This window comes from Meleagris gallopavo, chromosome 1, assembly GCF_905368555.1.
Source record: "Meleagris gallopavo chromosome 1, MGAL_WU_HG_1.1, whole genome shotgun sequence".
NCBI classification, from domain to species: Eukaryota; Metazoa; Chordata; class Aves; order Galliformes; family Phasianidae; genus Meleagris; species Meleagris gallopavo.
In genome coordinates, this window is record NC_139404.1 from 104,143,927 (window position 1) to 104,170,255 (window position 26,329).

General features: G+C 46.0%; 1 protein-coding gene across 1 annotated transcript; it reads right to left on the reverse strand.

Moving 5' to 3' along the window:
* Positions 1–8,207: 8,207 nt before the first annotated feature.
* Positions 8,208–25,186, reverse strand: KCNE1 (potassium voltage-gated channel subfamily E regulatory subunit 1). Its single transcript, XM_085242577.1, has 2 exons — positions 24,605–25,186; positions 8,208–10,845 (listed from the first exon to the last, which is right to left on the reverse strand). Exon 2 carries the CDS (start codon positions 10,799–10,801, stop codon positions 10,421–10,423), a length of 381 nt encoding a protein of 126 aa, XP_085098703.1. The 5' UTR covers positions 10,802–10,845; positions 24,605–25,186; the 3' UTR covers positions 8,208–10,420.
* Positions 25,187–26,329: the final 1,143 nt, after the last annotated feature.

Here is a 26,329-nt window from a genome sequence, read left to right on the forward strand (position 1 = left end):
CTATCTGCTATGTCCTTCTTCCAACTTACTTGTTGCTGGCCGAGTCATCCTATCTTCCTGGAAGATGCGGAGTCTGAGGGTGGGAGGTACAGGTAATGGACTCAGCTCAAGGCAGTACATGCAGACTTGCACAGGTCACAGCAAGCCACAGATCGCATTGCCCAAGCTTCTGCAGCTGAGGATGAGCCAGAGCTTTCATTTTGCTATTGCAGTAACAGGCCTTGGGCTAGTACTGGCTTTCTGGTGTTCTGTTTCTCTCTCTCTATGCCCAAGTGTAGGTGTGAGAAAGAGCTCATCTGAACTCCTGTTTTTGCAAAACACTGTTGCATCCCTGCTCATATACAGGGACTGTGGGGAAGAAGCAAGGTGCTGTCTGCTCAGCAGTTAATGCATTCTGCCAACTCACTGTATGGCACTGCATGGTCCCCCTTCTGCTTGTAATTCCCTTTCAAGTATTGGAAGATCACAATGAGGTCTCCCTTCTCTTCTCTAGGCCTAACAATCCCAACTTCCTCAACCTTTCATCACAGGAGAGGTGCTCCAGCCCTCTGATCACCTTTGTGCCCTTCTCTGGACCTGCTCCAAGAGCACCCCATCCTTCTTGTTTTGGGGTCCTAGGCCTGGATGCGGTACTCCAAATGGGGCCTCACAAAGGCAAAGCAGAGGAGGACAATTCCCTCTCTCTCTCTGCTGGTCACCCCTCTTGTGATGCAGCCCAGGATATCATTTGCATCTTGGGCTACAAGAGCACACTGCTAGCTCGTGTCCACCAGGACCCTGACATCCTTCTTGGCAGGGCTGCTCTCCAGGAGTTTATCTCCCAGTCTGTACTCATATCAAGAACTATCCAGTCCCAAGTGCAACACCTTGTGCTAGGCCTTATTGAATCTCACTAGTTCTCACTAGGTTTTCAAGCCCGTGATTCTGCTGATAAGTCTCAGTCAGTGAGGTTTAGGCTCCCTTTTGTTTATTTACTTTCATTCTTTTTTGCAGCTTTTCAAACATTTGTTGGCTGATCATCCTAAGTGCTTTTAGCTTTCTCCATACTCTAGTGTAGCAGACCTCCACAGTCTTTGGTGCTCTCCCACCCTTCTCAGACTCTTCCCTTGCCAGGAAATTTCATATCCTAATGCTGTCTGAGTGCTGTACATCACTGGGAGGCATTGAGAGCTGCTGAGACCCATCCTCTCAATACAGAGCGTGCTTCAGAACAAGGCATTCCACAGTACTGCTTCATTATCACTTAACTCACTTCACGTGCAGTCTTTGTGCGGTTGTAACTGCTTCAGGACCTGGTTGTACCAGAGCCACATCTAGGTTTTGCCACCTGCAACTCACCTACTGGCAGTAAAATTCTGTACCTGGGAACCAAAAAGATCCACATTTATTGTGGTCCAATGTTCACGCTTTTGGCTTCCAGCCAATACACACAGTAATATGATTTGAATAGTATCACCTTCAGGACAGCAATAAAAGTAATTGCTACGCCCATCCTGTGCTTCACATCCTGTTTCCACCACAGGCTACACATTAAGAAGCTCTTGCTGAAGACAACATCACCCTGGGACAACCCAAGCCAGCCCGCGGCGGTGGCTGCTGGCTGCTGGTGGCAAAGGAAGATGAGCAGTGCCCTCTCTGTAGGAGGAGAGCTAGATCAGGAAAACCAAGTGTAGTGCTGAAGACCAGCATCACCTGTGGTGAATGCTGATAATACCCATGAGAGTTCACAAAGTCCTTTTTTCTCCCATGTTTCACTCTTGATTGTACTCCACCATCGGCTGAGTGCATGGAAGAAGAGGACATGGAGGGAGCTTACAGCATGGGAGGAGACATTGATTTTGCTGCCCTGTGAATGCAGACATTGGGAGGGATGAAGCTGTGCTGGTGGGCCTACCCTTTTTGCTGCACTATCAGCAGTCAGGGCTTCATTTTTGGACCACTTGTTATGATGATCTTCCTGAATATTCATAGAATCACAGAATTGTTCAAGTTGGAAGAGACCTTTAAAGGTCCCCTAGTCCAGCTTCCCTGCAAAGAACAAGGACACCCACAGCTCCATCAGGTGCTCAGAGGCCCGTCCAGCCTGACCTTGAGTGTCTCCAGGGATGGGGCATCCACCATCTCTCTGGACAACCTGTTCCACTGCCTCACCACCCTTACTGTAAAAACTTCTTTATATCCAGTCTAAACCTCCCCTCTTTTAGTTTGAAGCCATTTCCCCTTATCCTATCACAACAGACCCTGCTGAAGAGTCTGTCCCCTTCTTTCTTACACCTCCCCTTTAGACACTGAAAGGCTGCTGTCAGGTCTCCCAAGTGCCTTTTTTTTCTCCAGGCTGAACAACCCCAGCTCTTAGCCTGTCTTCCTGAGGGAGTTGTTCCATCCCTTTTTGTGGCCTTCCTCTTGATTGGACACTTTTAAAGTCATTAGCTGGGCAACTGGTAACAACCAACAAGAATGTGTCCCTAAAGTCCCAAAAATGGAAGAAAGAAGTGTTGGTTGAGGAGATGTATTTGTGTCAGGCTATGATTTAGAGAGGCACCGAGGTAAGGGCACACACAAGAGCAGCAGGCAGTTTGACAGGTTGCCCCATGTTGTCCCAGCCACTGCAATTGCTGATTTCCTCTTCCCCCTCCCCTGAAGAGTTCCAGATAAAATATGTTAGCCTGAAACAACTGCTCTAGGGTTTAAATGTGTTTCCTTAGATGAGGCAAGGAGTATGCATCCATGCAGCAAGGTACTGACTGGTATGCACTGGTCTGCTCCCCGCAGTAGGTGTGTGCTCACTCTCCTTGTTGAGTGGAAACTGTAACATGTAATAAGAACGCAAACACATCTAATAAAACCACAGCCAGGTTGCAACACCCCTTTTCTACTTTTTTTTTTTTCTTTTTTTTTAATTTTAGCAGGCTAATGAGTTCTCTGAAGATCCCCAAAAGCACCAGCTTTTGAGTAAAGATAAGTAAATAAGTAAAGAGTAAATAAAGAGGGTGTAGGGTAATACACTGCTTGTTTCACTTCTCATTGAAGGGAGTTTGAGAGGGAGGAAGTTTGCCTAGATCTGGAGGAAAGAAAGAAGAGCTGGTGCTACTGGTATGGCTGTGATGCTCCAAGTGCCCTTGGTCCTGGCTATTTTAGAAGGAGAGCTGGGCAGTAGGTCTGGTGTTTTAGCATGGCTGTTGATCTCTGTGAGCAGCTGCTGGATGGGTTCACTGCCAGTTAACTTGCCCAACAATTGTCCGTGCTGTTACTGTGGTTTTGCCTTGGCATCCAGGTGCTGTGCTGCAAAACACTGAATGCATACCATGGCAAGGTAGTTCTCCTCATTCTTGTACACCAGCAGACCACGGGGGATCAGTTTTCACTGTATAACACCATTCTTCATACTTTTTGGGAACCATAAAATCAGATGATGCCCTTGTCTTTGATCCTGGTGAATCCTAATTGGAGGATGGTAACCCAGTCATACTGCAGACAATGAAAGCATTGCCAGCAGTTACCGCCACCTCTACCTGTGCCCAAGTTTAGCCACGAGGGCCTCTGGGGAGAAGAGCTGCCCCATGCAATCAGGGTGGATGTGGTCATGTTTCATGGGAAACCAGAAGAAAATAGGACAGAAATCTGAGCTGGGTCAACCTGCCCTTGTGATGACGTGCACTTACCTATGTCCTCTCCCAGGCAGTCGCACCAGTGAGTGCTCATGGAACAGGTGAGAAAGATGTTTAGTTTGCCACACCAGCCTGTGGTACTCAGCAATTCATGCCTAATATGCAGAGAAATGTCCTTTCTCAGCAACACCTAAAGTTTGGTTTCTAAAACAGACATTCAGGAAAAGATCTATTGAGGTAAGGTTCTGGTCTTGTGGCACAGGACCTGAAAGTGCCTGCAGAAGCTTGTAAGTGTTTTTCTTCATGTCAGAGAGCACAGAGCAAAACTCATTTGAAGGCTTCCTGTTTCCCTGCTGAGTCCCAGCAAACTCAGCTTGGATACTGGACATTTCCAGGACACAGTTCAAGGGGCCTTGTAATTTCTGCATTTTGGAGATAAGATAGGAGGCTCAGTTGATATTTCACCTGTTCTGCAGTCAATTTGTCAACACCACTGGAAATCTGATTAGCATGAAGCACTATTACCTTTATTCAAACGTATTTTCTTTTGCTTACCTTTTTCAAATTTCATTTTTCATTCTGCTACAATCCCTTGCCCAAGGCCAGGATTTGGATGGATGGTCTCTCAGACTACTGCTGATGAAGTGTGAGATCATGGAATCACAGAGGAGTTTGGTTTGGAAGGGATCTCAAAGCCCACCCAGCCCCAACCCGCTGAATGACAGAAGGATGAAAAGGATTTGACGCTTTGTTCCTCTGCTCTCTGCATGCACCCCAGGGCGACATTCACACCTGAGACCAGGGAACTGAGCTGCTGGGAATGGATCTGCAGATGCATGCGTAAGCCAAGCTTGGCTCCAGCAACCAGGAGAAGGGATCTGGCCTCCAGGTGCAAAGTTGGCATGAGATTATTGTTTGCACCCTTTTTCCCAGATTCTTTTTGCACTGTTAGGTGAGAAGCGAATAATAAATGCTTGAGAAAACACTGCCAGGACAAAAAGTCATGTCACATTGGAGGTTTCTAAGATGACTGTTGCCATGGACCTGAACAAAGACCATAGGTTTGAGGTTTATGTGCACAACAATGAACCAGAACAGGTGCTGAATCAACCATTCCCCTGACAAATTACCATGCCATTGGAAGCTGGAGGTCATAAGGAAAAAGGAAATAGGAGTTAAGACTTAGAGAACAATTTGCTAGATCCTGTGCTGATATGGCTTCCTTTGGCCAAGGCAGATGGGTTACACTTATTTTTGCCGAGCAAGGACCTGTGGATCTATGGGGAAGATGGGGATGGAGGTCTGAAGGCCATAGGCTGCGGTATGGAATAAAACACTGGAAAATGGAAAACATGCTAGTATGGGGAGGCAGAATTAGTACTATGGATGGGGCTGTGCCCAAGAGAGAAGTATGAACTATATATTGGGTAATCATGCACTGCTGAGTCCTTGGGATCAAATCAGAATGAATGCTTACAGCTGGACTAATGATTCATGTTTTTCTTGTATAGAAGTAGAAAGCTACTGCACCTCGAAATAGCATCAGAATGAGAATCCAACCAGACCTCGATCAAAATCAAACTGCATTTCTGTGAAGATCGGCTGTACATGGTGTACCCATTCTGTAACTGCTATTATAACGAGTTAAGCGTTTTTCAGAATAAATGCTCTCACTTTAAGGTGCCACATTTTGTTTTGCTTGGCTTTAGGTCTTGTAAGGTTGGTGGCCCTACTCCTGTGTGTGGGTTTTGCAGACTGAGCGGAAGAATTACTTCAGCAAAGCTGGGTGTGCCTGTGAAAATAATGCGCTGTAGCCCAACCAGAAAATCCGGGTCTGCTAGAGAAAGAATTGCATGAGAGTCATCATTCTTTCTTCTGCTAAATCAGAGCAGGTGGCCACCATGTTCACTTTTGTATTTAGTATTTATGCATTTTCCATAAGATTTATATGAATTTTGCCTTTTCTTTAATCTGAAGCACATTCAAAAATGCTGTTTATGGCTGCCTCGAAATGCAACCATTCTTGCAAACCCTGCCCTAGAACTACCATGAATTTAGTTATTTGCTAGAGTATTTTGGCAGGCTATGGGTCTTTGCTTCTTCCAGTGGAAGGCAGTTGAGTAGGACCATTTTTCCACTTGAACCTGCCCACAAGACCAGCCAAGCAGACAGGACAACTTCAGTTTCAGGGAAAACAATCCTGCCTGTTTCACTGGTAAAACACAACGTGACCTTTCCCAGCCTCCTCTGCAAAGCAATTGCATTTGTGCTGGTTCCTTGAGCAATTGCTTGAGAAAGGCTTCATAGAGGTTTCACATGCGCAGTTGATGGCTCCAGCTGGATAAGGAGATTAGCAAGTGAGTTTGGCTTAGCGATAACGACGTGTAAAACTGAAACAGGATACCATAGAAATATGATATAAGATAATTTCAGTTATCAGCTGTAAAGAATGTTCTGCTTACTTCTGATTGCTCATATCTTCTATTTTTATCGGCTTCCTCCTGCTAGTCTTTGTGTTTGTTTCCCGGTATAGCAGGTCTGACCCAACCAACTGCTAATAAAGATAACACTGATAACTATAAAGTGAGGTGGGGGAGCTCATTTCAAGCTTGTGCACTGGGGTTATCTTTGACAATGAATCACTTTCCACATGGAATTCTTAGTACCAGGGGTTTCATCTCCCATACCAGCACTAAGGATTTCTTACATGTACAACAAGTACCTAGTCATCTTAAAGCTGAGCTTTGTCTATCTACATATACTGAAACAGGTTGCCAAGAGATATGGATGCCCCATTTTCTGGAAACTTTCAAGGTAAGGCTGGACTGGGCTCTGGGCAACCTGATCTAGCGGTGGTGACCCTGTTCATTGCAGGGGAGTTGGACTGGATGACCTTTAAAGGTCCCTTCCAACTCTAAGTATTCTGTGATTCTATGATCCCGTACAAATATATCCCCAGATAAACAGATGAACATGTTGCCATTCAGGCAAGTGACTGCATGCTGCTGGAGAAGGGCAGTTGCACCCTGCTGCGTGCTGCAGCTCACACCATATATGGCTAGTGAAGGTCTTCTTTGGTAGAGCAACTATAGGTGACGTTCCTGTGACAGTTTTGCAAGCACAGCCACAAGAGATGTGCTTGGGGCTGGGGAGCTGCAGCAATCACAGCGTTGACCACAGTCTAAGCAATTTAGCAAGGTTTCCAAGGCAGGCAGAAAAGGGAAGAAGAGGGACACCTTGGCCACCAGTGGCCGCATAACCTAGTTACAACTGTCCTGGAGCTTCTTCCTTCTCAGGCATGAGGACTGATCTGTCCATCTCAGAGGTAAGACATAGAATCTTGTCCACATTTATGCTGTACTGCGCTTATCCATAAATCTTCTACATGTAGCTTTTGTTGCACATAACTTCCAAGTTAGTCTGAAACTCCACAAAATTTTCCAAAATATATGCAAGAGAGCACATGCTATATTAATTCTTTGCCTTTGGTTAAGATTTTCTGTGCGTTAGCATCACATCACTGCTAACAAAGTAGGGCTTAAATTCAGAATGCCATTTTTACACAATTCCATATTTTTGTGTATAATTCCTTTTATATAAAGCATAAACAGCTAGTGAGCAATAGCTATGCCTGGAGGTACGCTCATCGGGCCAATAAGCAGCAAGGCTGCCAACTGGAATAAGCCATAGGTGATGAAGCCAGGGACTTAAGCTATCATGGACTTGAGAAAAATAAACCTCTGACAGTTCCCCTGCCTGTTTTATGACCCCTAAGCAACAAAATTTGAATTTGAGGCAACATTTGTGCAACATTTGCCTAATGACTTTAAGCTTCTTCCATCTCTCTGATTAAATAAGAAATTCTCAAAAAAATCAGAAAATATGATCACTGTTGTATTGGTAACAACGTGCTAAGTTTTGTCTATGGCAAAGGTGCTGAGCGAGTGAACTAATCACACATTTGTAGGTACTCCTTGGCCAACCCGTGCTTTCATTGCATGAAGTCAGGGATGGACTCGATGTCAGCCTTCCTGCATTAGTCAGTTGTAATGACAGAGGAAGTGGTAGCTCTGTGGAAAGTCTGCTCTGCAATGCAGGCTGCAGCTGGCTCTTACTTCCCATCTCCAAAACTGTTATTACACGATCCAGAAAGGGACTTTAGAGCCTTTTTCAAGAAGAATACAGAGAGACCAGGCTGACCCGACTTCTGTCTCTCCTGTGATCAAAAGTTTCCTTTCTAACCTTAAAAATCTGCATCAAAAGAGCATCCCAGGATGCTCTTTTTGGGTGAGGTACCCAACCAATGCCTTACGCAGAGCCAAAAGACCTTCCTCATTTGTTGTACTGAACACCAGAGTCAAGCTGCCCAGTGAACTGCAAATCCTGCGAGTTTACTTGAGGTGAAGAATTTGTACCTGACATTTTATTGTTTCTCCTGATCTAGGTGTACTGGGACATATCCCAGCACCCAGGCTTGGCCCTCATTAATAGGATGTAGAAATGTGACGGGTGAGTGGGTGCCCATCAGGTAGAATCGGTGCTCTTTCTGCAAGCTTATGAAACAGCTCAGAAGAAAAACTTCTAAGGCCACAAGCAACATTTGTAATTAATATTTTATTGTTTTTTCACAAGTGAAAAATGTATGGGAAGAAGGAGAAAGATTGAAAGGTAATGTGAAGGTCCATTGTGGGAGTCTACAAGTGACATAGAAAGGTGCTTTGTAGCCTGGTTACAGAGAAAAACATTATGACTAAGGCACAGTGGTTCCTCACTTATTAAAATAAATAAAATGGTAGAGATAAAAAAAAAAAAAAGAAGAAGAAGTGGAAGCTAAGTAATGCAGACAATGACCTTGTCACAAATAGCTACATTAAAATAAGGTGACCACAAGTGCCTCAGCCCAAAATACCTGAAAGCACCTGGAGTGGAAGGAGAGCTGCAGGAGGCAGACCTTTTGAAATGCCTAATGTTCAAATGTTTTAATGTAATGAAGGCCATTTTTAATGCAAGTTTAAACATTTTCAGCAATGCTTTGTGGGTCTACAACTAGATAACCAACAAGCGAGAGCGTCTGCACTCTCACAGGGGGCGGGAAGTAGAAGCAGTATATAGACTGGTAAGAACCCAAAAGGACAGTGCCCAAGCCAAGAAGTTCACAGTTATCCAAAGCCTGGTTTGGTCTACCTTCCTCTAGAGGAGACAAAGGCTGAGATAATTAAGCCAATAGATATATTCCAAATTGTTCAAGACACTTAAAACATTGGCCTCACCCTCAGCTTAATGGTAGGCACCATACAAATGTATTTTAAAAAATACACAGTGTTTTCAAGTGTCCTAAGTTTAAATATCATGGGAAGATAAACATGACTGGAATGCTACTTTAATGAAAGTACAGTGCTTTGCATCCCTTGACTATCCAAATATTTGGTAGTGATCTGCCCGCACTCTGCCTTTGCCTTGCCTTTGAAGCAATTGCTCTGCATGACTTTTTTTCAAACCTTTCCCATTTCTTCTCACTCTCTGGTAGCTAAAAATTAGATGTACATCTGTAGAGTAGAAATAAAACGTTCCCTCCTGCCCAGACCATTGCTTCTTTGATCCCATACAAGAAAACAGGATTTGACCTGGCTAGGTTGCTATTTTAAGCAATGCAGTGTTCAGAGCAGCCATATTTCTGCCTGATAGCACAGACAGCCAATACTTGCTGCTAGAGCAGCAGAGTTCAGCTGCTGCCTTCTCCCTGCAGTTTGGTGTACGCAGTCCATGGAAGGAGGGCATATGGAGGCCACAGGCAGGAATACCTTGCTGACATGGACCTCACATTGGATAGTTCAAGAAATAAGCAGCTGTGCTAAGGGGGCTGCTCTTGGGAGCTAGAGAAACAGCTCATGGGCTACAAGTTAGGGACACACATAAGCTGCTTTCATGACTAAATAGCAGAGATCTTGAATTTAGGGACACACATAAGCTGCTTTCATGACTAAATAGCAGAGATCTTGAATAACCAATTTTCATAGTGTGGAAATTCACTTTGCAACCAAAGGCTAGTACCTAGGTCTTCTGCAATCATTAAAGGTGATTGAGACTCACAACACTGTATGTTACTCAGTCCTTGTACAAAGGTGGACATTGCTTCTGAGATCGACCTGGATCCACAAGAAGGAAAAACATAAGTACTCTGCAAGTCTTATCTGGGGTACACAATGTGAATTAAGGACAGTCATTAAAAAAGTTCCCTCTGAAGTCTGCATTTTTTCACAGAAATGGTTTTCAGCAAAAATAAAGCAAATCCTTTTTTAAAAAAAATTCCATCTCAAAAAGGTACATGATTCTCAGAGAAACTACTCATCCATAACACTGTACAGTTTATATAATGATTATTCAAAAATACAAAGAAAATCTTTCTGCTACATTTTCTTGGAAGACAAGATGGTATTCCAAGAAACAATACTTGGCTGTTAATATCTCTAGCTTATGCTTGATCCAGTTTGTTTTGAAGTATACTGACTACTGTAAGAATTCATGCTGGCAACACCAACAACTGCATTTCTCACCAGGTGAAGCTGATGAGTCTATGATACTCCTATTGGTGTGTCCCCTTCCCTGACTTTACAGTGACTGAAACAATGTGATCAGGCAACTTTGCAGCACCCGAGCCATCACAAACCCATCAGCTTCACTGTCATCTCTGTAATTCAATCTGTCCTAGGCCAGCACCGGGAGCTTGGCAGGTGGGAAGGCAGCTAGCCTGGTTCATAGCAGATATCGCTTGGGTTGTCCCCATGCAAAGTTCAGTCCTTTCTCTCATTTGGCTAGGAAGACTTCTCCTCAGGAATGTGTATGCTTGGCTGCTCTACTGCCAGCTGGTTTTCAAAGACACAGCACAGCTTGTAATTTTCTATAAGCTTTGCTTGAAAATATTCCTGGTCCTTTTTGTGCCAAATGTCTGTTGCAATGTACATGTTGTAGGGGTTGTGGGAGTCTTCCAGCCTCCTAGCACGGATATTGGTCACCATGACTCCCACTGTGAAGAAGCCAAAGAGACCGACCATCATCAGCACATAGATGATTTCCAGGCTGCCGCCAGTGCTTCCAACTGTAGAGGGGGTAGTGCTATTTGTCTGCTCCAGGTGGTCTTGAAGCAGCTTGGAGAGGAGAATGCTCAGGGCTGTGTCATTAGACAGTATCAACATCTTTTTTTCTTTGGTCTTTTGCACTTCTTTCTTCCCTGGTTTCCCTAGAAAAGAAAAAAAAAACAGGAACATGCCATTAGACAAGATGTGATTCTCTCTGTCTGCCTTACTGGTTCCCCCCAGCAAGGAAGCTGTCTCAGCACATGCAGAGAATCAGGGCCTAAGAAAGTGCCTGAGAGGCCTGCTTACCTCCTCCTTTCAAGCAAAGCCAGTGAGGATGTGTCCATCCCTTGCAAATATTTGTCTTAAAACCCCTCCATTATACCAAGTCCTCAGTCTCCACTAATAGTCTATTGTGGTACTTTACTGCTCCAGCCATTGGCCACTCACCCAGCACAGGCCTATGCTCCTATGCCTACAGCCCATGGCTTCTTCCCCAAGCCCCACAGGCACCAGGAGTGCCTCACTCCCATGCTACAGCAGCTGCTTTTGAGGGTTGTAATCCTGGCTTCCCCTCTTTCCTATACCGGAACTGAATCTGGAAATAAAACTTCTGTACCTGATATGCAGTGGCAATAATTTGGTACCTGCAGCAAGCATCACACATCCACCTCTGTTGAGGAGCTTTATCTTCTGCAACCCTTGTATGGATATACCATACAGAGACTGAAGAACCAAACATCTGAGAGACATTCATCCCAAGCTTATTTAATGTGAATTCCCACTGGGCATTTGCCAAAGGAGGGTGTTTACAGGGAGTATGCAGTAACTGCCTACCAGTGGCTGCTACTGACGCACAAGGAAAATCTTTTCCCTCTACTCTCCCTTTTACAGGCAGACAGGCCTCCCCTAGGCAGTTCAGTACTTTCTCCTCCAAACTAAATTGCTGTTCAACTTGTGTTTTATTGTCTGATTAGGAGAACTTTCACTGGCATTGCTGCAGATCAGGAACGCATCAGGAGATGGCTCTACCAAGAAGCAGTGAACAACCAAAGCCTCCCAGTCACAGCCTTCTGTGCTGACAGCCCTCTACAAAAATGCCCCTCACTACAAGAAAGACACTGGGTCCCTGGAGCATGTCCAGAGAAGGGCAACAAAGCTGTGAAGGGTCTGGAGCACAAACCTCATGGAGAGTGGCTGAGGGAACTGGGGTAGTTCAGTCGAGTCTCAGGGCAGACCTCATCCCTCTCTACGACCACCTGAGTGGAGGTCATGGTGAGGTGGCGGTTGGCCTCTTCTCCCAGGTCACAGTGACAGGATGAAAGGGAATGGCCTCAAGTTGCACCAGGGGAGTTGAGTATTAGGAAAAATTTCATCTCAAGGCTGCCCAGGGAGGTGGTCGATTCAGTGTCCCTGGAGGTCTCAGAAGCCATGTTATTGTGGCACTGAGGGACATGAGCAGTGGGCATGGTGGGGATGGAGTGATGGTTGGACTAGGTGATCCCAGAGGTCTTTTGCAAATCTTAATTATTCCGTAATTCTAAGAAGTGGAAGGGTCCTTTTCCCCTTTTAATGTCAGCTGTGAATCTTTTAATGAATCTTTTAATAAGAACAACTCTATCACCACTGCAGTCCCAAAGCCTCAATAGCCAGGTAACACAACTGACAATCTCATTACAATGCCTAATTTAAACAGCCCTAGAAAATTAAGACAACAGTTTCTCCCTGTTTTTGCCCTTAACATGTGTGAATCAAGGTACTGTTATTCAAGGTGACTTCTGTGACAGCAATCTTGTAATAACATAAGACGGCTGTCAGTGCTTTCTACAGTTTTAAATATGTGATAGCAGGTCAGCCTGATAGCAAAAGCTTCTTCAGCATGAGTCTTCTGTTGTGGTTTTGTGGGCTTTTTTTGTTGTTGTTGTTGTTTGTTTGTTTTGTTTTTTCTTTGGTTGGTTTGCTTTATTTCGCTTGTAAGAAGTACTGTTATGTTCATTTATAATACATAAAGAATGAAATGAACCCTTGGGCACAAAGCCACCAAAAGACCCAGGCAGCAATTACATCGCTGCGTGAGGGCAGCGTATTAATGATACATAGATGTTGTGCAGGACCTCTATGCAATAGGGATGTTAGCTGTGCACACAGACTCCAGCTGCTGGTAATGACACTGCAGTGGATGTGAAGCGTCTGGAGGTTTCTCTGAATTGTCTGTGCCTTGTCATAGCACAAATGCTGTAGAAGGAGATGTTGAGATAGAGGAAATGAGAAAAGAACACTTATCTTGTGACCTCCTATCCACATGTGGAGAGCAGTAATTTACTCTGTTCTGTGCTGTGGCAGCTAAATGAACTATGTCATCAATTTAGACATGAATATTATCAAAAATACTTGTAAAAATTAATTGCTAATGCAACCGTCTATGCTGATTTTAGCACCAGATTTGTCCAAACCATTTTACTAGATTTCCATGCTGTACAGTCATGGATTTGAGGCCAGGTCTCATTGAAAGTCAGATGCTCAGCCCAAGATGATAAATGTCGTGAAGAAAGTTTTGCTTTCCTCATCACACATTCCCGAGCAACACAAATGGCATCAGCCCACACCACCTGAACCCAGACTCCTACTCTTGGTGAGTGAGTGACCTTGGGGAGCTCAGGGGAGGCTTTTGCAGGCTCAGATTTACACCATTCTGAGCACTTCCTGAGATGAGCTGCCTTTCCAGCAGGAAAAATGAGCACACATGGGAGCATGCCTTGGTATTTTGGTTTTAAATAGAGATGAGCCTGGGGGTGGCAGAGGGAGACAAAATCCCCTCTACAAACAATATTCTGATCCAACTCATTTCTTCAGTTGCATGAGTCAAAGCTACAGGAAATAACATCTTGGCAGCTTGAGCTTAATAGTTAAAATCTATTCACTTTTCACAGCTGTTTTCAGATCCTTTAATAAGGGAAGGAAGAGAAAAAGAAGATTAAACCTTTATCTGAGATTACTCCTCCTAAGTGCATAGAATGTGTCAACACTGTAAAATGTAAAACTGCTAATAAATCATTGCAATAACTTGTTGCCAGCCTGGCTCTATCTCCACAGCCACCTCATACTAACAGGCTGAGGGAGGGAAGAGGCACACTCTGGTTCCCAAGAAAGACAGCTCCTCCTGAAACATCAGCAGGCCTAAAAGTTTCATCTACCATTTCACAAGCATTGTTCAACTCCACTAAAATCCACTTAGAGCTGCAGTACACAGAACTGGGAAGAACTGTTTGTATCACCGTCTAGCCCATGACAGATAGAAGTCATAATGTCCTCAAAACTTTGTCCCCCACTCTCTGCATATGTCTGCTGATGGGCTGCAAATCATCATCACTGCCCCAGTCCCTTGTGAGGCTCCTCTGAGGAGCTCCATGTAAAATTGCGAGCATCCCAAAATCTGTTGGCCATGGGTTGCAACCCCTGTAAGCCACCTTACAGTTGTAGTGTGTGGCAGGTGGTTACACCTCCTATCTCCTCTATGTTTTGGGGGACAGGCACTGAGCAGTAGTAGTAGTTCTCTGCCTGGTGTTAAGAATGGCCTGGAGCAAACTTGTTAACAGTTCAGCAGCTCTCTCAATGGGCAGTGATTCAAAGGGAATTCCCTAAGGTTTATAACAGCCTGAGCTACATCCTGCTCTCAAGTGTGTTGCTGCTTCTCCACCTGTTAGGCAGGTCAAATGTGCCTCCAAAGCAAAAGTAGAGGGCTCAGTGCAAGTTTATTTTTAACACCGAAGTTTCTCAGCTATGCAGATGTACTGCTGGCTTTGCTCAAGCTCATCTTTCATTGAATGTCAATGATGACCTGAGCCACTGCCCCATTGGCTGTGATCCACGGCATCAAGAACTGAAATGAACAGGTTCTCAGCAGGTGTAGAAGCATGCCTTCAATCTAACCTTAGTGCAGACAGGAGGATCCTAGGACAGTGTTTGGATGTGCTTGGGATGCCTTCAGCCTGGCTGCTGTTCTAAGCAAAAGCTTCCCCAGGGAAGTATTTGCATAGGTAGGCTGCTACTTGCAGCCAAGGGCTTCAACAGTGAGGAAAAAACAATCCAAACCTGACAACAGCTTAGAGCTGTGAAGTATTACAGCTGCAACATGCAAGCCTATGAGACGTCTGTGAGATGCATGGTCTGACTCTGCTTTGGGTCTGTGGTGAGGCCAAGCCGAACAGCTGGAAGAGCGTGCAGTGCCCAGCTGGGTGCTGAGGCAGTTGCATTCACCCTGCTGAGGAAGTAGGACTGTGACAGGGTATCTCTGCAGAGCTGCAAATTGACATTTGAGTTCAAGCAAAGCAATTAGCAACTGCAGAGCATCTGGCACTTAATATTACTTCTGTCTTCTTTACAAGCATCAGAACTGACTTATGTCTGGCTATTTCCCAAGAAAGGCAGAAGAGTATGGGTCTGTGCGTTGCAAGGCAGGCTGCAGACTGCTCTCCCAACCTAGGTGCCTCTGCACAGAGATCTGAACCAGCAGTCACAGCCCTGCCTCTGCTTGACCTGGGGCTGTGCTGGGCTGGGTCCCAGCAGTGGAGCTTCAGTGGGCCCCCACAGACTGCCAGGGTCTAAGAAGTAAAGACGCAATTTTTACTTCTTAGTAAAAGAAGTAAAAAAAAAAAAAAAAAAAAAAAAAAAATAGAAGATGATTCTCAGCTTTGGAGCCCAGTGGGGATTTTTCCTCCAATACAACATAGGCAAATTGGTTTGCTTTGACTAGTGGTACCTCTCTTCCCTATTGAGTTAAAATGTGGCATTATGCAGGCAGAGGTGGATGTTAAATGACAAATGCTTGTTTCCCATTGTCATCTTCTCAGCTCTCCAAAATCAAAGGACTGTATTTTAATTTATAGCAAGCAAACATCTCCAACAATCTCTCTCACATTGCTGCCAAGAGCATCAGTAACCAAGCAGCAGAAACTGAGGCTCCAGAGGCATTTATACCTTTAGAAAATACACTGCAGCAGCAACTTCTCAGGAACTGATGACACACAGAAAAGCCTATTGTACACTGGCAACAGAAGTCAGGACAGCACATTGCCCACCTCCCAGTTCTGTAAAGCAATTAAAGTTCCTCCAACATTAGAAGACAATGGATCTCCTGACCTCATTTCTCTGCCTGTTCATTACAGGGATGGGTAGGTCAGACAACAGCTTTCTGGAAAGCAGAGCATTGCACAAGATAGACTCATTTGGTCCCTTCAGCTCCTGGATATGTGTGCAACAGCACAGCATGATGCAAGGCTAGATGTGAGATGGTACAGTAGAACAGCCCAGAAGCAAGTAGAGTTCTGGGGATGGATCTGCAGTTATGCACAAGTTGCATGCATTATCTGCAACCCCTAACAAATCTTAATCCTTTCCCCACCGCCCTTCAGGCCACCCGTCACAGCCCACTTGAAGTCCCTGTGCTACTCTAAAATACAACACTTGTACTGAGGGTACAACCACTTCTTCTCAAAAGCACCAGGTTCATATCTAGTCCCCTTCCACACACCATATACATATCATACATTTTGAAGTGAAAAACCCAGCAACCACCCCAAACAATATGCGGTGAAGTTTATCCTCCCAGATGCAGCTGCCTTGGGCTCACACCCAGTCTGACAGAGCAGACAAAAACTGTCGTGACTGCAACGGCAAACAAAAACTGTCTAGTGAAAGCCTCGCTCCCCCTTCTCCTTCATCAGTTCAGCCCTGCAACATTTGCCATCAACCCCTGCTCTCATCCCCAGCCCGGTACACACCTGGAAATAAACCTTGGCTGGATGCAAGGTTCCAAGCCCTCCTGGGGAAATTGAAGGTGTGAGCCCAGGGAAGACCAGGAACTGCCTGCAAGCAGAGGTTGGTTTCTGGCTCCTGCAGGGACAGCAGCTAAGCTGTTACTGTCCCTATTCCTGGGATCAGTGCAAAAGGTAAGAGGCAAACAGGAAAATATACAGGCTGGGGGAGGGCAGTAGCTTGTGGCAAGGGCCAGCCTCCTGCTGCAAGGTATGGGCACTGGCCGTGGTGCCAGGTAAGTGGGAGGTACTGGGGGCAATTGCAGGTGGGACCCAGCCCTGGTAGCTGCTGCTGTGGGGTGCTGGTGAGGCAGCATGAGGGGAAGCACTTTCAGGGCTTCTCCTTCAATACAATACCAATGGCTTGGTCCAGGGGACATTGACTGACCCCCTCCCATCACCCCAAAAGAGCTGCTTTCCACATGAGAAGAAATGTCTGCCATCACTCCTTAGCTAAAAGGGAGTCATTAAAGCACATCTGGAACCTCTAAAATGAATCTAATAACTTTGCAGGGCAGCTGCATTTAAACATATGCAGACAGTGCTGGCAGTGTTTGATAATGAGCTCTGGAGTGCTGTGCAGTTCCCCCAGGCATACCCCAACCAGGAACAGCAGCAGCTCCAGCTCACCTCAGCTCTACTGTGCTGCTGCTGCCAGGGTGACAGCTGGAGAGAAGTGAGAGGGTGACTGAGGTATTAAAAGGAATGGGTGGAAGCAGTGTCTTAATATCTTCTCCTCTTTCCTTTCAGGAGCTTTGTTCTATGCTTTTGGTGCAGTGGGGGATGTAGTCACCACTTTCTGAGCAGCCTAATGGAGCCATAGGTGTCCCTGCTTATTGCAGGGGAGTTGGACCAGGCTACTTTTCAGGGTCTCTTCCAACTCAAACAATTCTATGACTATGATTCATTGCTCATGGCATTGCTGTGTCCCATTGAGAAGACTTAAAAGAAGATTCTTGAATGTTGGGCAGTGGCTAATTAGGGACGCAGTGCACTGCTTTGGGAACAAATTGGTCAAATCCTCCAGCAATGCAGAGGGATCAAAATAGGGTGCATCTAAGGGTGCTGTGTCTGCAGGTGGAGAAGATAGCATCTTGCATGCTCCCTTCTCTGTTTCTGGGCTGTGTGGGCACACTGAAAGGTGCACTCTAAAACTGGAGAGGGTCAAAAAGGAGGTGAGGGAAAGAGGAAGAGAAAAAGGAGGACACACATCAGCAGAGACAGCAGACAAGGAGCATTCAAGTCCTGCTTCCTCTTTACAGGAGAAATTTGAGAGAAAATTAGATCACTTCCTCTTCCCATGGCTGAACAGTCAGGAGCATGTTGGGAAAGAAGAATGCTGCTCGGTGTGGGCTGGCAGCTGTAACCTTTGTTTCAATGAGAGCTGCCTTGCCACAGACAAGGCACACAAGCCATTTTGAGCCAAGGTTCAGTGACAACTGAGCCTCAGCACTGTCTGCAGGCTTGGCACCGCAGTACAAAAAGGACGTGAAACTATTAAAGTATCCACAGGAGGGCTAGGCAAATGGTTAAGGGTCTGAGGGCAAGGTGTGTGAGGGGCGGCTGAGACCCCTCGGTGTGCTCAGCCCAGAGCAGAGGAGCTGAGGGGAGGCCTGATGGCGGCTGCAGCTCCTCACAGGGAGCGGAGGGGCAGCGCTGAGCTCTGCTCTGTGTGACAGCGACAGGGCCCGAGGGAACGGCATGGAGCTGTGTCAGGGGAGGGGCAGCTGGGGGTGAGGGAAAGGGGCTGCACCACAGGGCGGTGGGCATGGAATGGGCTGCACAGGGCTGTGGGCACGGCCCCCAGTGCTGGAGTTCTAGGAGAGTTTGGACAGTGATCTCAGACACAGGTTTGATTTTGGGTGGTGCTGTGTGGAGCCTGGAGTTGGATTCGGTGATCCTTGTGAGTCCCTTCCAGCTTGGGATATTCTGTGATTCTATGAAAGCAAGGATTGATTTTGAAAGATCTTGAGTTCTTTGTGACATCTCACTTCCATGAAACCTCCACTACAGCTGGGTGGAATGCATTGTGTTACACAAGACCAAATCCATCTTATTTTCTTTAGAAACATCCACGTAACCTCTATTTGACTTTGGTGGTACCTGACAGGCTGATTATTTTTTTAATATAACAAAGGTAATACACAAAAGTTAGGCTCAGAGCCACAGAAACACTTTGCCCTCCCTGATCTGTCAATAGCCGCAGGTTTCATTTTGTTCACTGTAATGACGACGTGGAGTAACTGGATCCCTCAGAAAGTGAATGCATGACATCTCTTGAAGGTGGTAAAGGACGTTTCACAAGTACAGGAGTGTGCAGATCTCTTGAATCCATCTTTCTGATGGTGATAGAGAAAAATTTTAAATGGGTCTTAGCATCATTTTGAGGAAAGAAATGCTGTAGCAGTTGTGGGAACCAGAGAATATAGGTTGTTCTTTCAATGAGTCCATGCTCTGTATTAGAAAGGCTGCTACTGTGGCTTTTGCACATGAGGAGATAAAGTCTAATAACCAGGAGATAATTATCTTTGGCACTTTCCCATGCATATCACATTAATCCCTGAAAACCAGAGGAAACTACTAGAAAGTTGCACAAACTCTTAGTTGCAGAGTTTTACTGGGCTTGCTACCAAAGCCCTGAGCAGAAACAAAGGAGCTCAGAAGTGACTCAGAAGGTTCCTTTTGTCTCCTGGGGTCCTGCATTGATCTGAGCTGGACTCAACTCATCTCTGCTTCCTAACAGCTGGCCAAGGGGTGGACAAATGGGACTCCAGTCCCATGCTCTATTCCAAGAAGGAATTCCCACCATATGGCATTGGTCTGGCCCTTTGGGACAACCTCTAATTCAACCCAAACTCTGTGGAAATGACTTTAGATGGGGGTTATCCAAGCCATCTTCCAAAGGCTGGATTTTCAGGGAAGCCGTAGCTTCCCCGTGGGCTTTCAAGCAAATAAAACTCGAGTTAGAGAGCCAACTTTAAAAGTACCCAGAATGATGTGTAATACTTAGCAAACCTAATTAGTGACACTAATTCAATCACTGCTATCCAAGCACCGACTCAAATGCATCCAACTCGTAAAAGTCAGGACATGGACCACCTGCATCCCACTTGTGCACGACTCTGCCATTACACAGCCACAACACAGGGAGTCACTTGGCTGCAGGAGCAGGAGAAATGCCACAATCAGACCCACAGCTGCTCTCATCGGCATAGCTGCAGCAAAGAAGAGAGTGCTGCATGGATTTACACCAGCTGAGAAAGTAGGTTTTCAGTTTTCAGTCAGCCAACCAAATATAATTTAGACTTTATAAAGCCACAATGTTACATTACGAATGTGCTGACACCTGCAGCATTTAGAAAAGACAGCTCATGGAGAAGTTTCCAGCCCTCTATAGCAAGGTTAAACACAATTCCCTTACACTGAAGAGTAATTCCTGGACTGTTGAGGCACAGTGTTACATTTTTATGATGATGATTCAAATGAGTCATCTCCAATCAACGAGCAATCATTGCTTTAATGACCAGACAGGGAAAATGCGGTTTAGCGGTGACCAACGCTGCAGTTTCTTCTTCTGACTGCTCACTAAGAACTGTGAGAAGGTTGTGTCACGAGCTACAAACTTGTAGCCAGCCCAGAATGTATCTCCCAAGAGCTGGCTGTGGGTACCAGCTCCAGCAGGACCTGTGCGGCAGTTTCTGCTCCTTGCCAATGACAGTGGTGCAGGCACTCTGTGTTTCTGCTCTCTGCTTGGCAAGCAAGTGGCCACATCCCGATAACCACCAGCAGCACTGGCACCCAGCAGCAGGCACACTACTTTCTGAATATCTCATTCCCAATCCTAGGAATGTGGGAGGCTTCCTTGACCAAGGAAGGGGAAAGGGTCATTTCCCTCTGAGCAGTCGTGGAGCAGCACAGGCACACCCAGGTCAGCCTGAGAGGCGCTGCCTTGGAAAGTAGGTGATATGGCTAACAGCCCCGTAGGGATGCAGTCTGACCCTTATCTCCCATTTCTGATACAACTGCTGTAACTTCGGAACCAGTACCAGCAAACTAAGAGCCGGTGACCAAAAACACATGCTTCAAGAAGTGCAATCCTACCCGTCCTACAGACACCTACTGAGCTGCGCACACTCCTCCAGGACTTGGGCTGAGGAGAGGCAGGACTTGGCATCCTCAGAGCAGATCGGTCCAGTGCTCACACTGATCACAGCTCACTGTGGTCACAGTGCCTGGAAGACCTTCTCTGCTCCACTTCTAAGAAGGAAGGGCAGGAGAGCAGAGAGCTCTGCACTGCCATGAATGGCCAGAAGGAGCCACGTGTAGAAGTGGCTCCCCACATCTTCTTGCTCAGAGTGTCTGCCTAGGATGAGGTGCTCGTTTGCTGCAAGGGCTTAAAAAAGATGGGGCTATATACACCTTCCAAAGTAAAGGACTATCTTAAGATTCAGACACTCTGACAGAGGATTTAAAGATGCTATCTGAAGTTTTCACTTAAATCACGTGCAAGTGCCGAAGCTATAAACACATAAAAATAAATCATTATGAGCAAAGAGCAAACATCGCAGTGGAAAGGCACTGCAGACCTCCACACTTTTATAACAGTGACATACTAACTCTAATTAGTGGATGGAAAATACTGTAAACTTTCTCCTCCTTTGGAGTTCATGAAAGTTGAAACTTGCTAAGAAATCAAAATGACACACTTCCAAAGAGCTTATACACAGCAGATGGTTTTATCTGCAACTCAATGTGCAGGCTCTGCTGCTGCATCTGGAGGCTGAAGGGTGGTGGAGTGTGTTGTCCAGCACAGCCTGAGCTTAGGATCCAAGAGGAGCAGCAGTGGCCTGGCTGAGTGAGGGGCTCTGGGAGATTCATAGAATATGCTGAGTTGAAGGGACCCCAAAGATCACCACATTCAACTCCGGGTTCCACTTAGCACGACCCAAAAGCAAACCCTATATCTGAAGGCATTGTCCAAACTCTCCTTGAACTCAGGGCCTCCCCTCTGCTCCTCTGCTCTGCGCTGAACAGACACTCCTATCTCCGTGTCTGGCAGAGAAGGCGACCCAATCCAAGAGTGTCAGCACTGCACAGGGGAGCCCCACACTGGGGAAACAGCAGGACATAACATTGGCCTGTGCCCTGTCTGGAGTTGCATGCTGTGCCCTACTGTGCCCACAACCCGGCCTCCTCACATCACACTGGTTCTATGGCAGTCGGACAGCCTGCCTGCAGCAGACAGACAGCCTGCCCACTGCTGTGTGGACCAGGTGGACACATGGTCAGGAGAAAACCTGACAAACTGTAATCCTGACTCCATCAGGTGGCAAAACTCAAAGGTTACGTTCACAGAGCACTTATAAACGAGCTAGATCCCCTGGTATTCAGAAGTCTACAGCCATTAAAGGTAGGGTCCTTCAAGCACAGCAGAGGTGGTTTTGTATAAGCCATGACCCACAGAAAGCCACAGCATCAGGCAGGGAGGTTTTGGGAAACCACAATAGTATCACTGCATTGTTGGAGGCTTATTCATTCTCCTGAGGTATTTAAGGTATTGAAAATCTGAGAGGTTTACATTGTTCTCCTTTTGGCAGTGGGTTGCTTGAGCAACAACAGCATTGAACCTTTGGCTTTTCCTTTTCCAAGTCCAGCCAGCACAGGAAGAGTTTCATACCCATATTTTTTGTTAGCAGGTCTCCTCATTCACCAAGTAGAGATGGTTTATGATCAGAAACCAGTTTTGCTGGCAGTGCTGCTGGAAGAAAGCAAGATCAGAGATCCTTTGCTGGTACAATAGCATTAACTGTCTGAACATCCCAGGAATTTGCACAAAATTGCTAGGCTAAGGTATGAGAGGAGACTTTGCTGTGCACTGGGAAGGGCATTCTCAAAATTTCACCTATTCAGAAAAGGTACCAGGTCATGGGGGAAGAGAAATCTTGTATCCTGGGAAGTCAAAATGCAAAATACCTTTCCAGTCATTTAGGTGAAATAATGAAAGCTATATCCCCACACATGCCACCACAGCTTCCTGTGCTTGCGAGCAATGTGAGGTCCAGCTTTGCCCGGGTTATCAAGGAAGGCTTTCAAAGGTAGTGCTATTCTTGGCTTTTTTGTTCTTTTCTTCTTTTAAAGAAGCTGTGTGTTTTACAGTCAGGTATAGATAAGCTTCTCCCCAGAAGCAGGCACGCATATCTCCTTGCTATGCCTTTTTTCCCCTTGAGCAAACACCAGATGCAAGCAGCATAAGCAAACTGCCACCTTCCAAACCCTGAGATGCTTGGTGTTTCTGGCTCACTGACCTGTGGCTGCCTGCCTTGGGACGTGCTCCCTCCAGGCTCACGGCTACACTCCTGCAGCCAGATCTGAAGCACCAGCACAGATGTACACTGTCCTAAGCCTCTCATCTCTCCTTATCCCAGTTGCGCACATATTCAACCATGTTAGCATGAGCAAGCTTTCTCCTAGGGCAAGGAGCCATTGCTGTCCCCAAAAGTGCCCAGTTGCCTTCATGGGAAGGTGGAGGGAAAGCTGGGCTTGTGGTTGCTTTGTGCCCAGCAGAGAAGGTGAGGGGATGTGGGGACTCAATTTTTTTTCAGCTGAAGGGAATCCACATGGTTCTGAATATTAGATAGTTACTTGGGCTACATAATAGCTTCTGTGCAGCTTTATAAACCAAAGGGCAAGACAATTCCTTGGTTAGTACACGAGCATTAATGGAATATGTTTCTTATGCAATCGCAGCTAAATAGAAGGAAATGAAGTCCTGGAGCCAGCAGGTTGCCCTTCACTCTGTCAAGTATTTCAGAGGAAAAGGGTGTGGGATGATTCAAAAGAAGGGAATATCTGAGAGGGCTCTCAGCATCTGAAATGCCTTGAAGCAACGTGATTCATTTCTTCCAGGAAAGAATGACCAGCTCCCACATACAAACAGCTGTAAATGACCATTTCTTTTAATCCATTTCTTTATCTTATAGTGGCCAGTGCACATGTTTAGGAAAAACTGGTAAGATACTAGTGTTGGGCTATGTGTTGCTTGGTACAAGCCCTCGGCTACCAGCAGGCACTGCTGCAGCAGGTTCTTCATTCACACAGCCACGTGCTATTAGATGACTCCCTGTGTCTTGCTGAAACTAGAGATGAGAGCAACCTACATAAACTAAGAACGCACTGAAAACATCTAGGAATTTTCCTAATCAAAAGGAGTGTGGAACAACAAATGCCAAGGTAGCATCAAACAAACATTCCTCTGGTTGGATCTTTCAGCTTTCCTAAGGTACTGATCCCACTGGTGTGTTCGTAATGGCACACTGCCACTTAACCATAAGGGCACTGCAAATAATAAGACAATGACCATAAATTCTTCTATGATAACAACACTGCTGCAGCATGTGTTGGGTTCCTTCCATCCCCTAGGTCTTCTTACATCTTGCCTGTCCCCACCACACCTGAGCATTCCCAGCTGTGCTAAAATGGCTGCTGCTACTTTGTTCTCTGGTCTAGAGGCAAAGCACAGAATTATGGAATCATGTAGGCTGGAAAAAGCTTTTAAGATCATCAGAAGTCCCACCATCCTACCAAAAGTCCCACCACTAACCCACATCCCTTAGCACCATGTCCACACAAGTACCTCTAGGGATGGGGACTCCTCCACTTACCTGAACAGCCCATTCCAGTGCTTGCCCACCCTCTGTGTGAGAAATTCTTCCCCATAGCCAATCTAAACATCCCCAGTGCAATTTGAGGCCGTTTCCTCACATCCTATCACTTGTCACTTGAGAAGAGTCCAACACCCACCTCACTGCAGCCTTTCAGGTAGCTGTCAAGCAGGCTGCAGAACTGACGGAGAAGAAATGCTGCCTGTACCAAAATCACCATCAATTTTCTCCTCCCTTTCAAATAAAAGCACCTTTTGGCTGTCATCTACCTGCAGTTGTTGTCCCCAGCTGCCTGTGGATGCAGGAATGCCAGTTAGCAGTGCGTCAGGGGTCAGTGCTGGCTGTGCAGGCGTGGGATGGAAGGAGGCTGCCCACGGACATGAAGCATAACTAGACTTGCCGTGGGCTGAAGTTATGCAAATTTACTTAATCAGCATTTAAGTCCTTACCTCAGAGCAGGGCCCGCAATATAGGGTGAGGAGGAAATCGGTGATATGAAGTTTAACACAAAGTCTGTAGTCAGCTGCTCCTTTCTTCAAGGCAGACTCCTTTTCTTCCTTGCCTATGTTAGCATCGTGAGTTATAATCACAACTTCCTCATAGCAGAGCTCTCATTTTTCATTTACCTCAAAAACCTCTCGCAGAGTTTGGGCATGATAGAATTAGAGGCGATGATGATAATTAATTGATTTTGAAGTTGCCATCTCTCTCCAGTGCATTTAATGAATGTCAGCGATAGAGCTTCCCAGAAGTGCCAGAGGCTGTAGCTCCACCTAATGACATTGCTGAAAGTGAACCTTGAATGCATGCTGAAAGAGATTAATGATGGTAGATTCTAGCTTCATTGTCAGTGATCTAGAGATGTGAGTCCAAGGCTCCTGCAAAAGACAGAGCTGGAGAACATATAAGCTAGTGGTTTGCTTGGCTGGTAGACAAGTGCAGTGATGGGGAGAGGCATACTGTAAACTCTCCCAAGAGTTTCACGCCAACCCATTGAAATGCATGGCTTGGTGATTAGCAGTATCTATACCGCCCGCCTTGAAACCTCAGCTTGTTGACCCGTTTGGTTTCTTACTATGCAGCCACAAAGGAAAGAGGGACAGAGCTGCACCAGCAGCACCAGTGAGCAGGAGGCTCAGGGCAAGGACCCAACTGCTCTGGTAATTTGCTCAGCTGGGCTGACAGTTGTGACCTCAAAGGCACACCCACAGAACCTGGTGGCTTCTTCAGAGCTGTGAAATGTTTTTATTCCACACCACTGGTCCTACCCTGGCAAGGGAGCAAAAATGTGCTTCTGCTGCCAACCCAGATGAGGGTGTTGGTAGACCTCAGACTCCTGCTTCTACCACCTCCGCAATTCCTATCCCTAATAAATTCTACTACACCCAAATCAGAAATGCACTCACAAGAGCAGAGGCTTTGGGCCTGCAGGTTGGTAGGGTCTTGATGCAGAGCAACATGCTGTCTCCTGTCTTTCCCATCTCCTCATGCCTTCTTCACTCTGGAGCTTTGGGTATGCATTCATACATGTTTTAAATGTGCACATGAACATTTTTTCTATGCATCGCATACTTGTGTTACTTTAGGCACCTCCTTTCCTCCTAAGGAAACAATCCTTCTTAGTTCTTTGAATTCCCTCCCACTCATAACAATGGTCTAGGCATGGAGAAAACTGTCCCTCCTTAGATCAGGCTGTCATGCATTTCTCTCCCTTTAAATAAGGAGCTATTGCTAAGCTGGCAATTTCCATTCTCTCTCAGTCAACAGCAAGGCTGAAGCCATTCTGGCTCTGTCCTGCAGCTGGCATCCGTGACCTCATTTGCCCATACCCTCCGTGTGCCACGTGGGATGAGCCACAGCCTGTGGATAGCATCTCCTCAAGCAAATAGTGAGGTGACCTTAGCCAGAGTGTTTGTAAAATGCTTCTGTCCCTGGAGGTGTTCAAGAAGCATGTGGATGTGGCACTGAAGGACATGCTCAGTGGGTATGGTGGGGGTGGGCTGACAGTTGGACTAGGAGATCTTGGAGTTTTTCTCACAGAATCTTCATGATTCTGTGATTCTCTTCTGTGATTCTAAAATGGCTGGAATTGAATATATACATTAGCATCACTGGAAAGTAAATGTCTCCAGAGAATGCATTGCCATTAAATGCATAGCTGGTAATTAGCAGTA

Coding starts and splice junctions, on each gene's coding strand:
- KCNE1 (XM_085242577.1), bottom strand. CDS start 10,801: ATGTTGATACTGTCTAATGACACAGCCCTGAGCATTCTCCTCTCCAAG.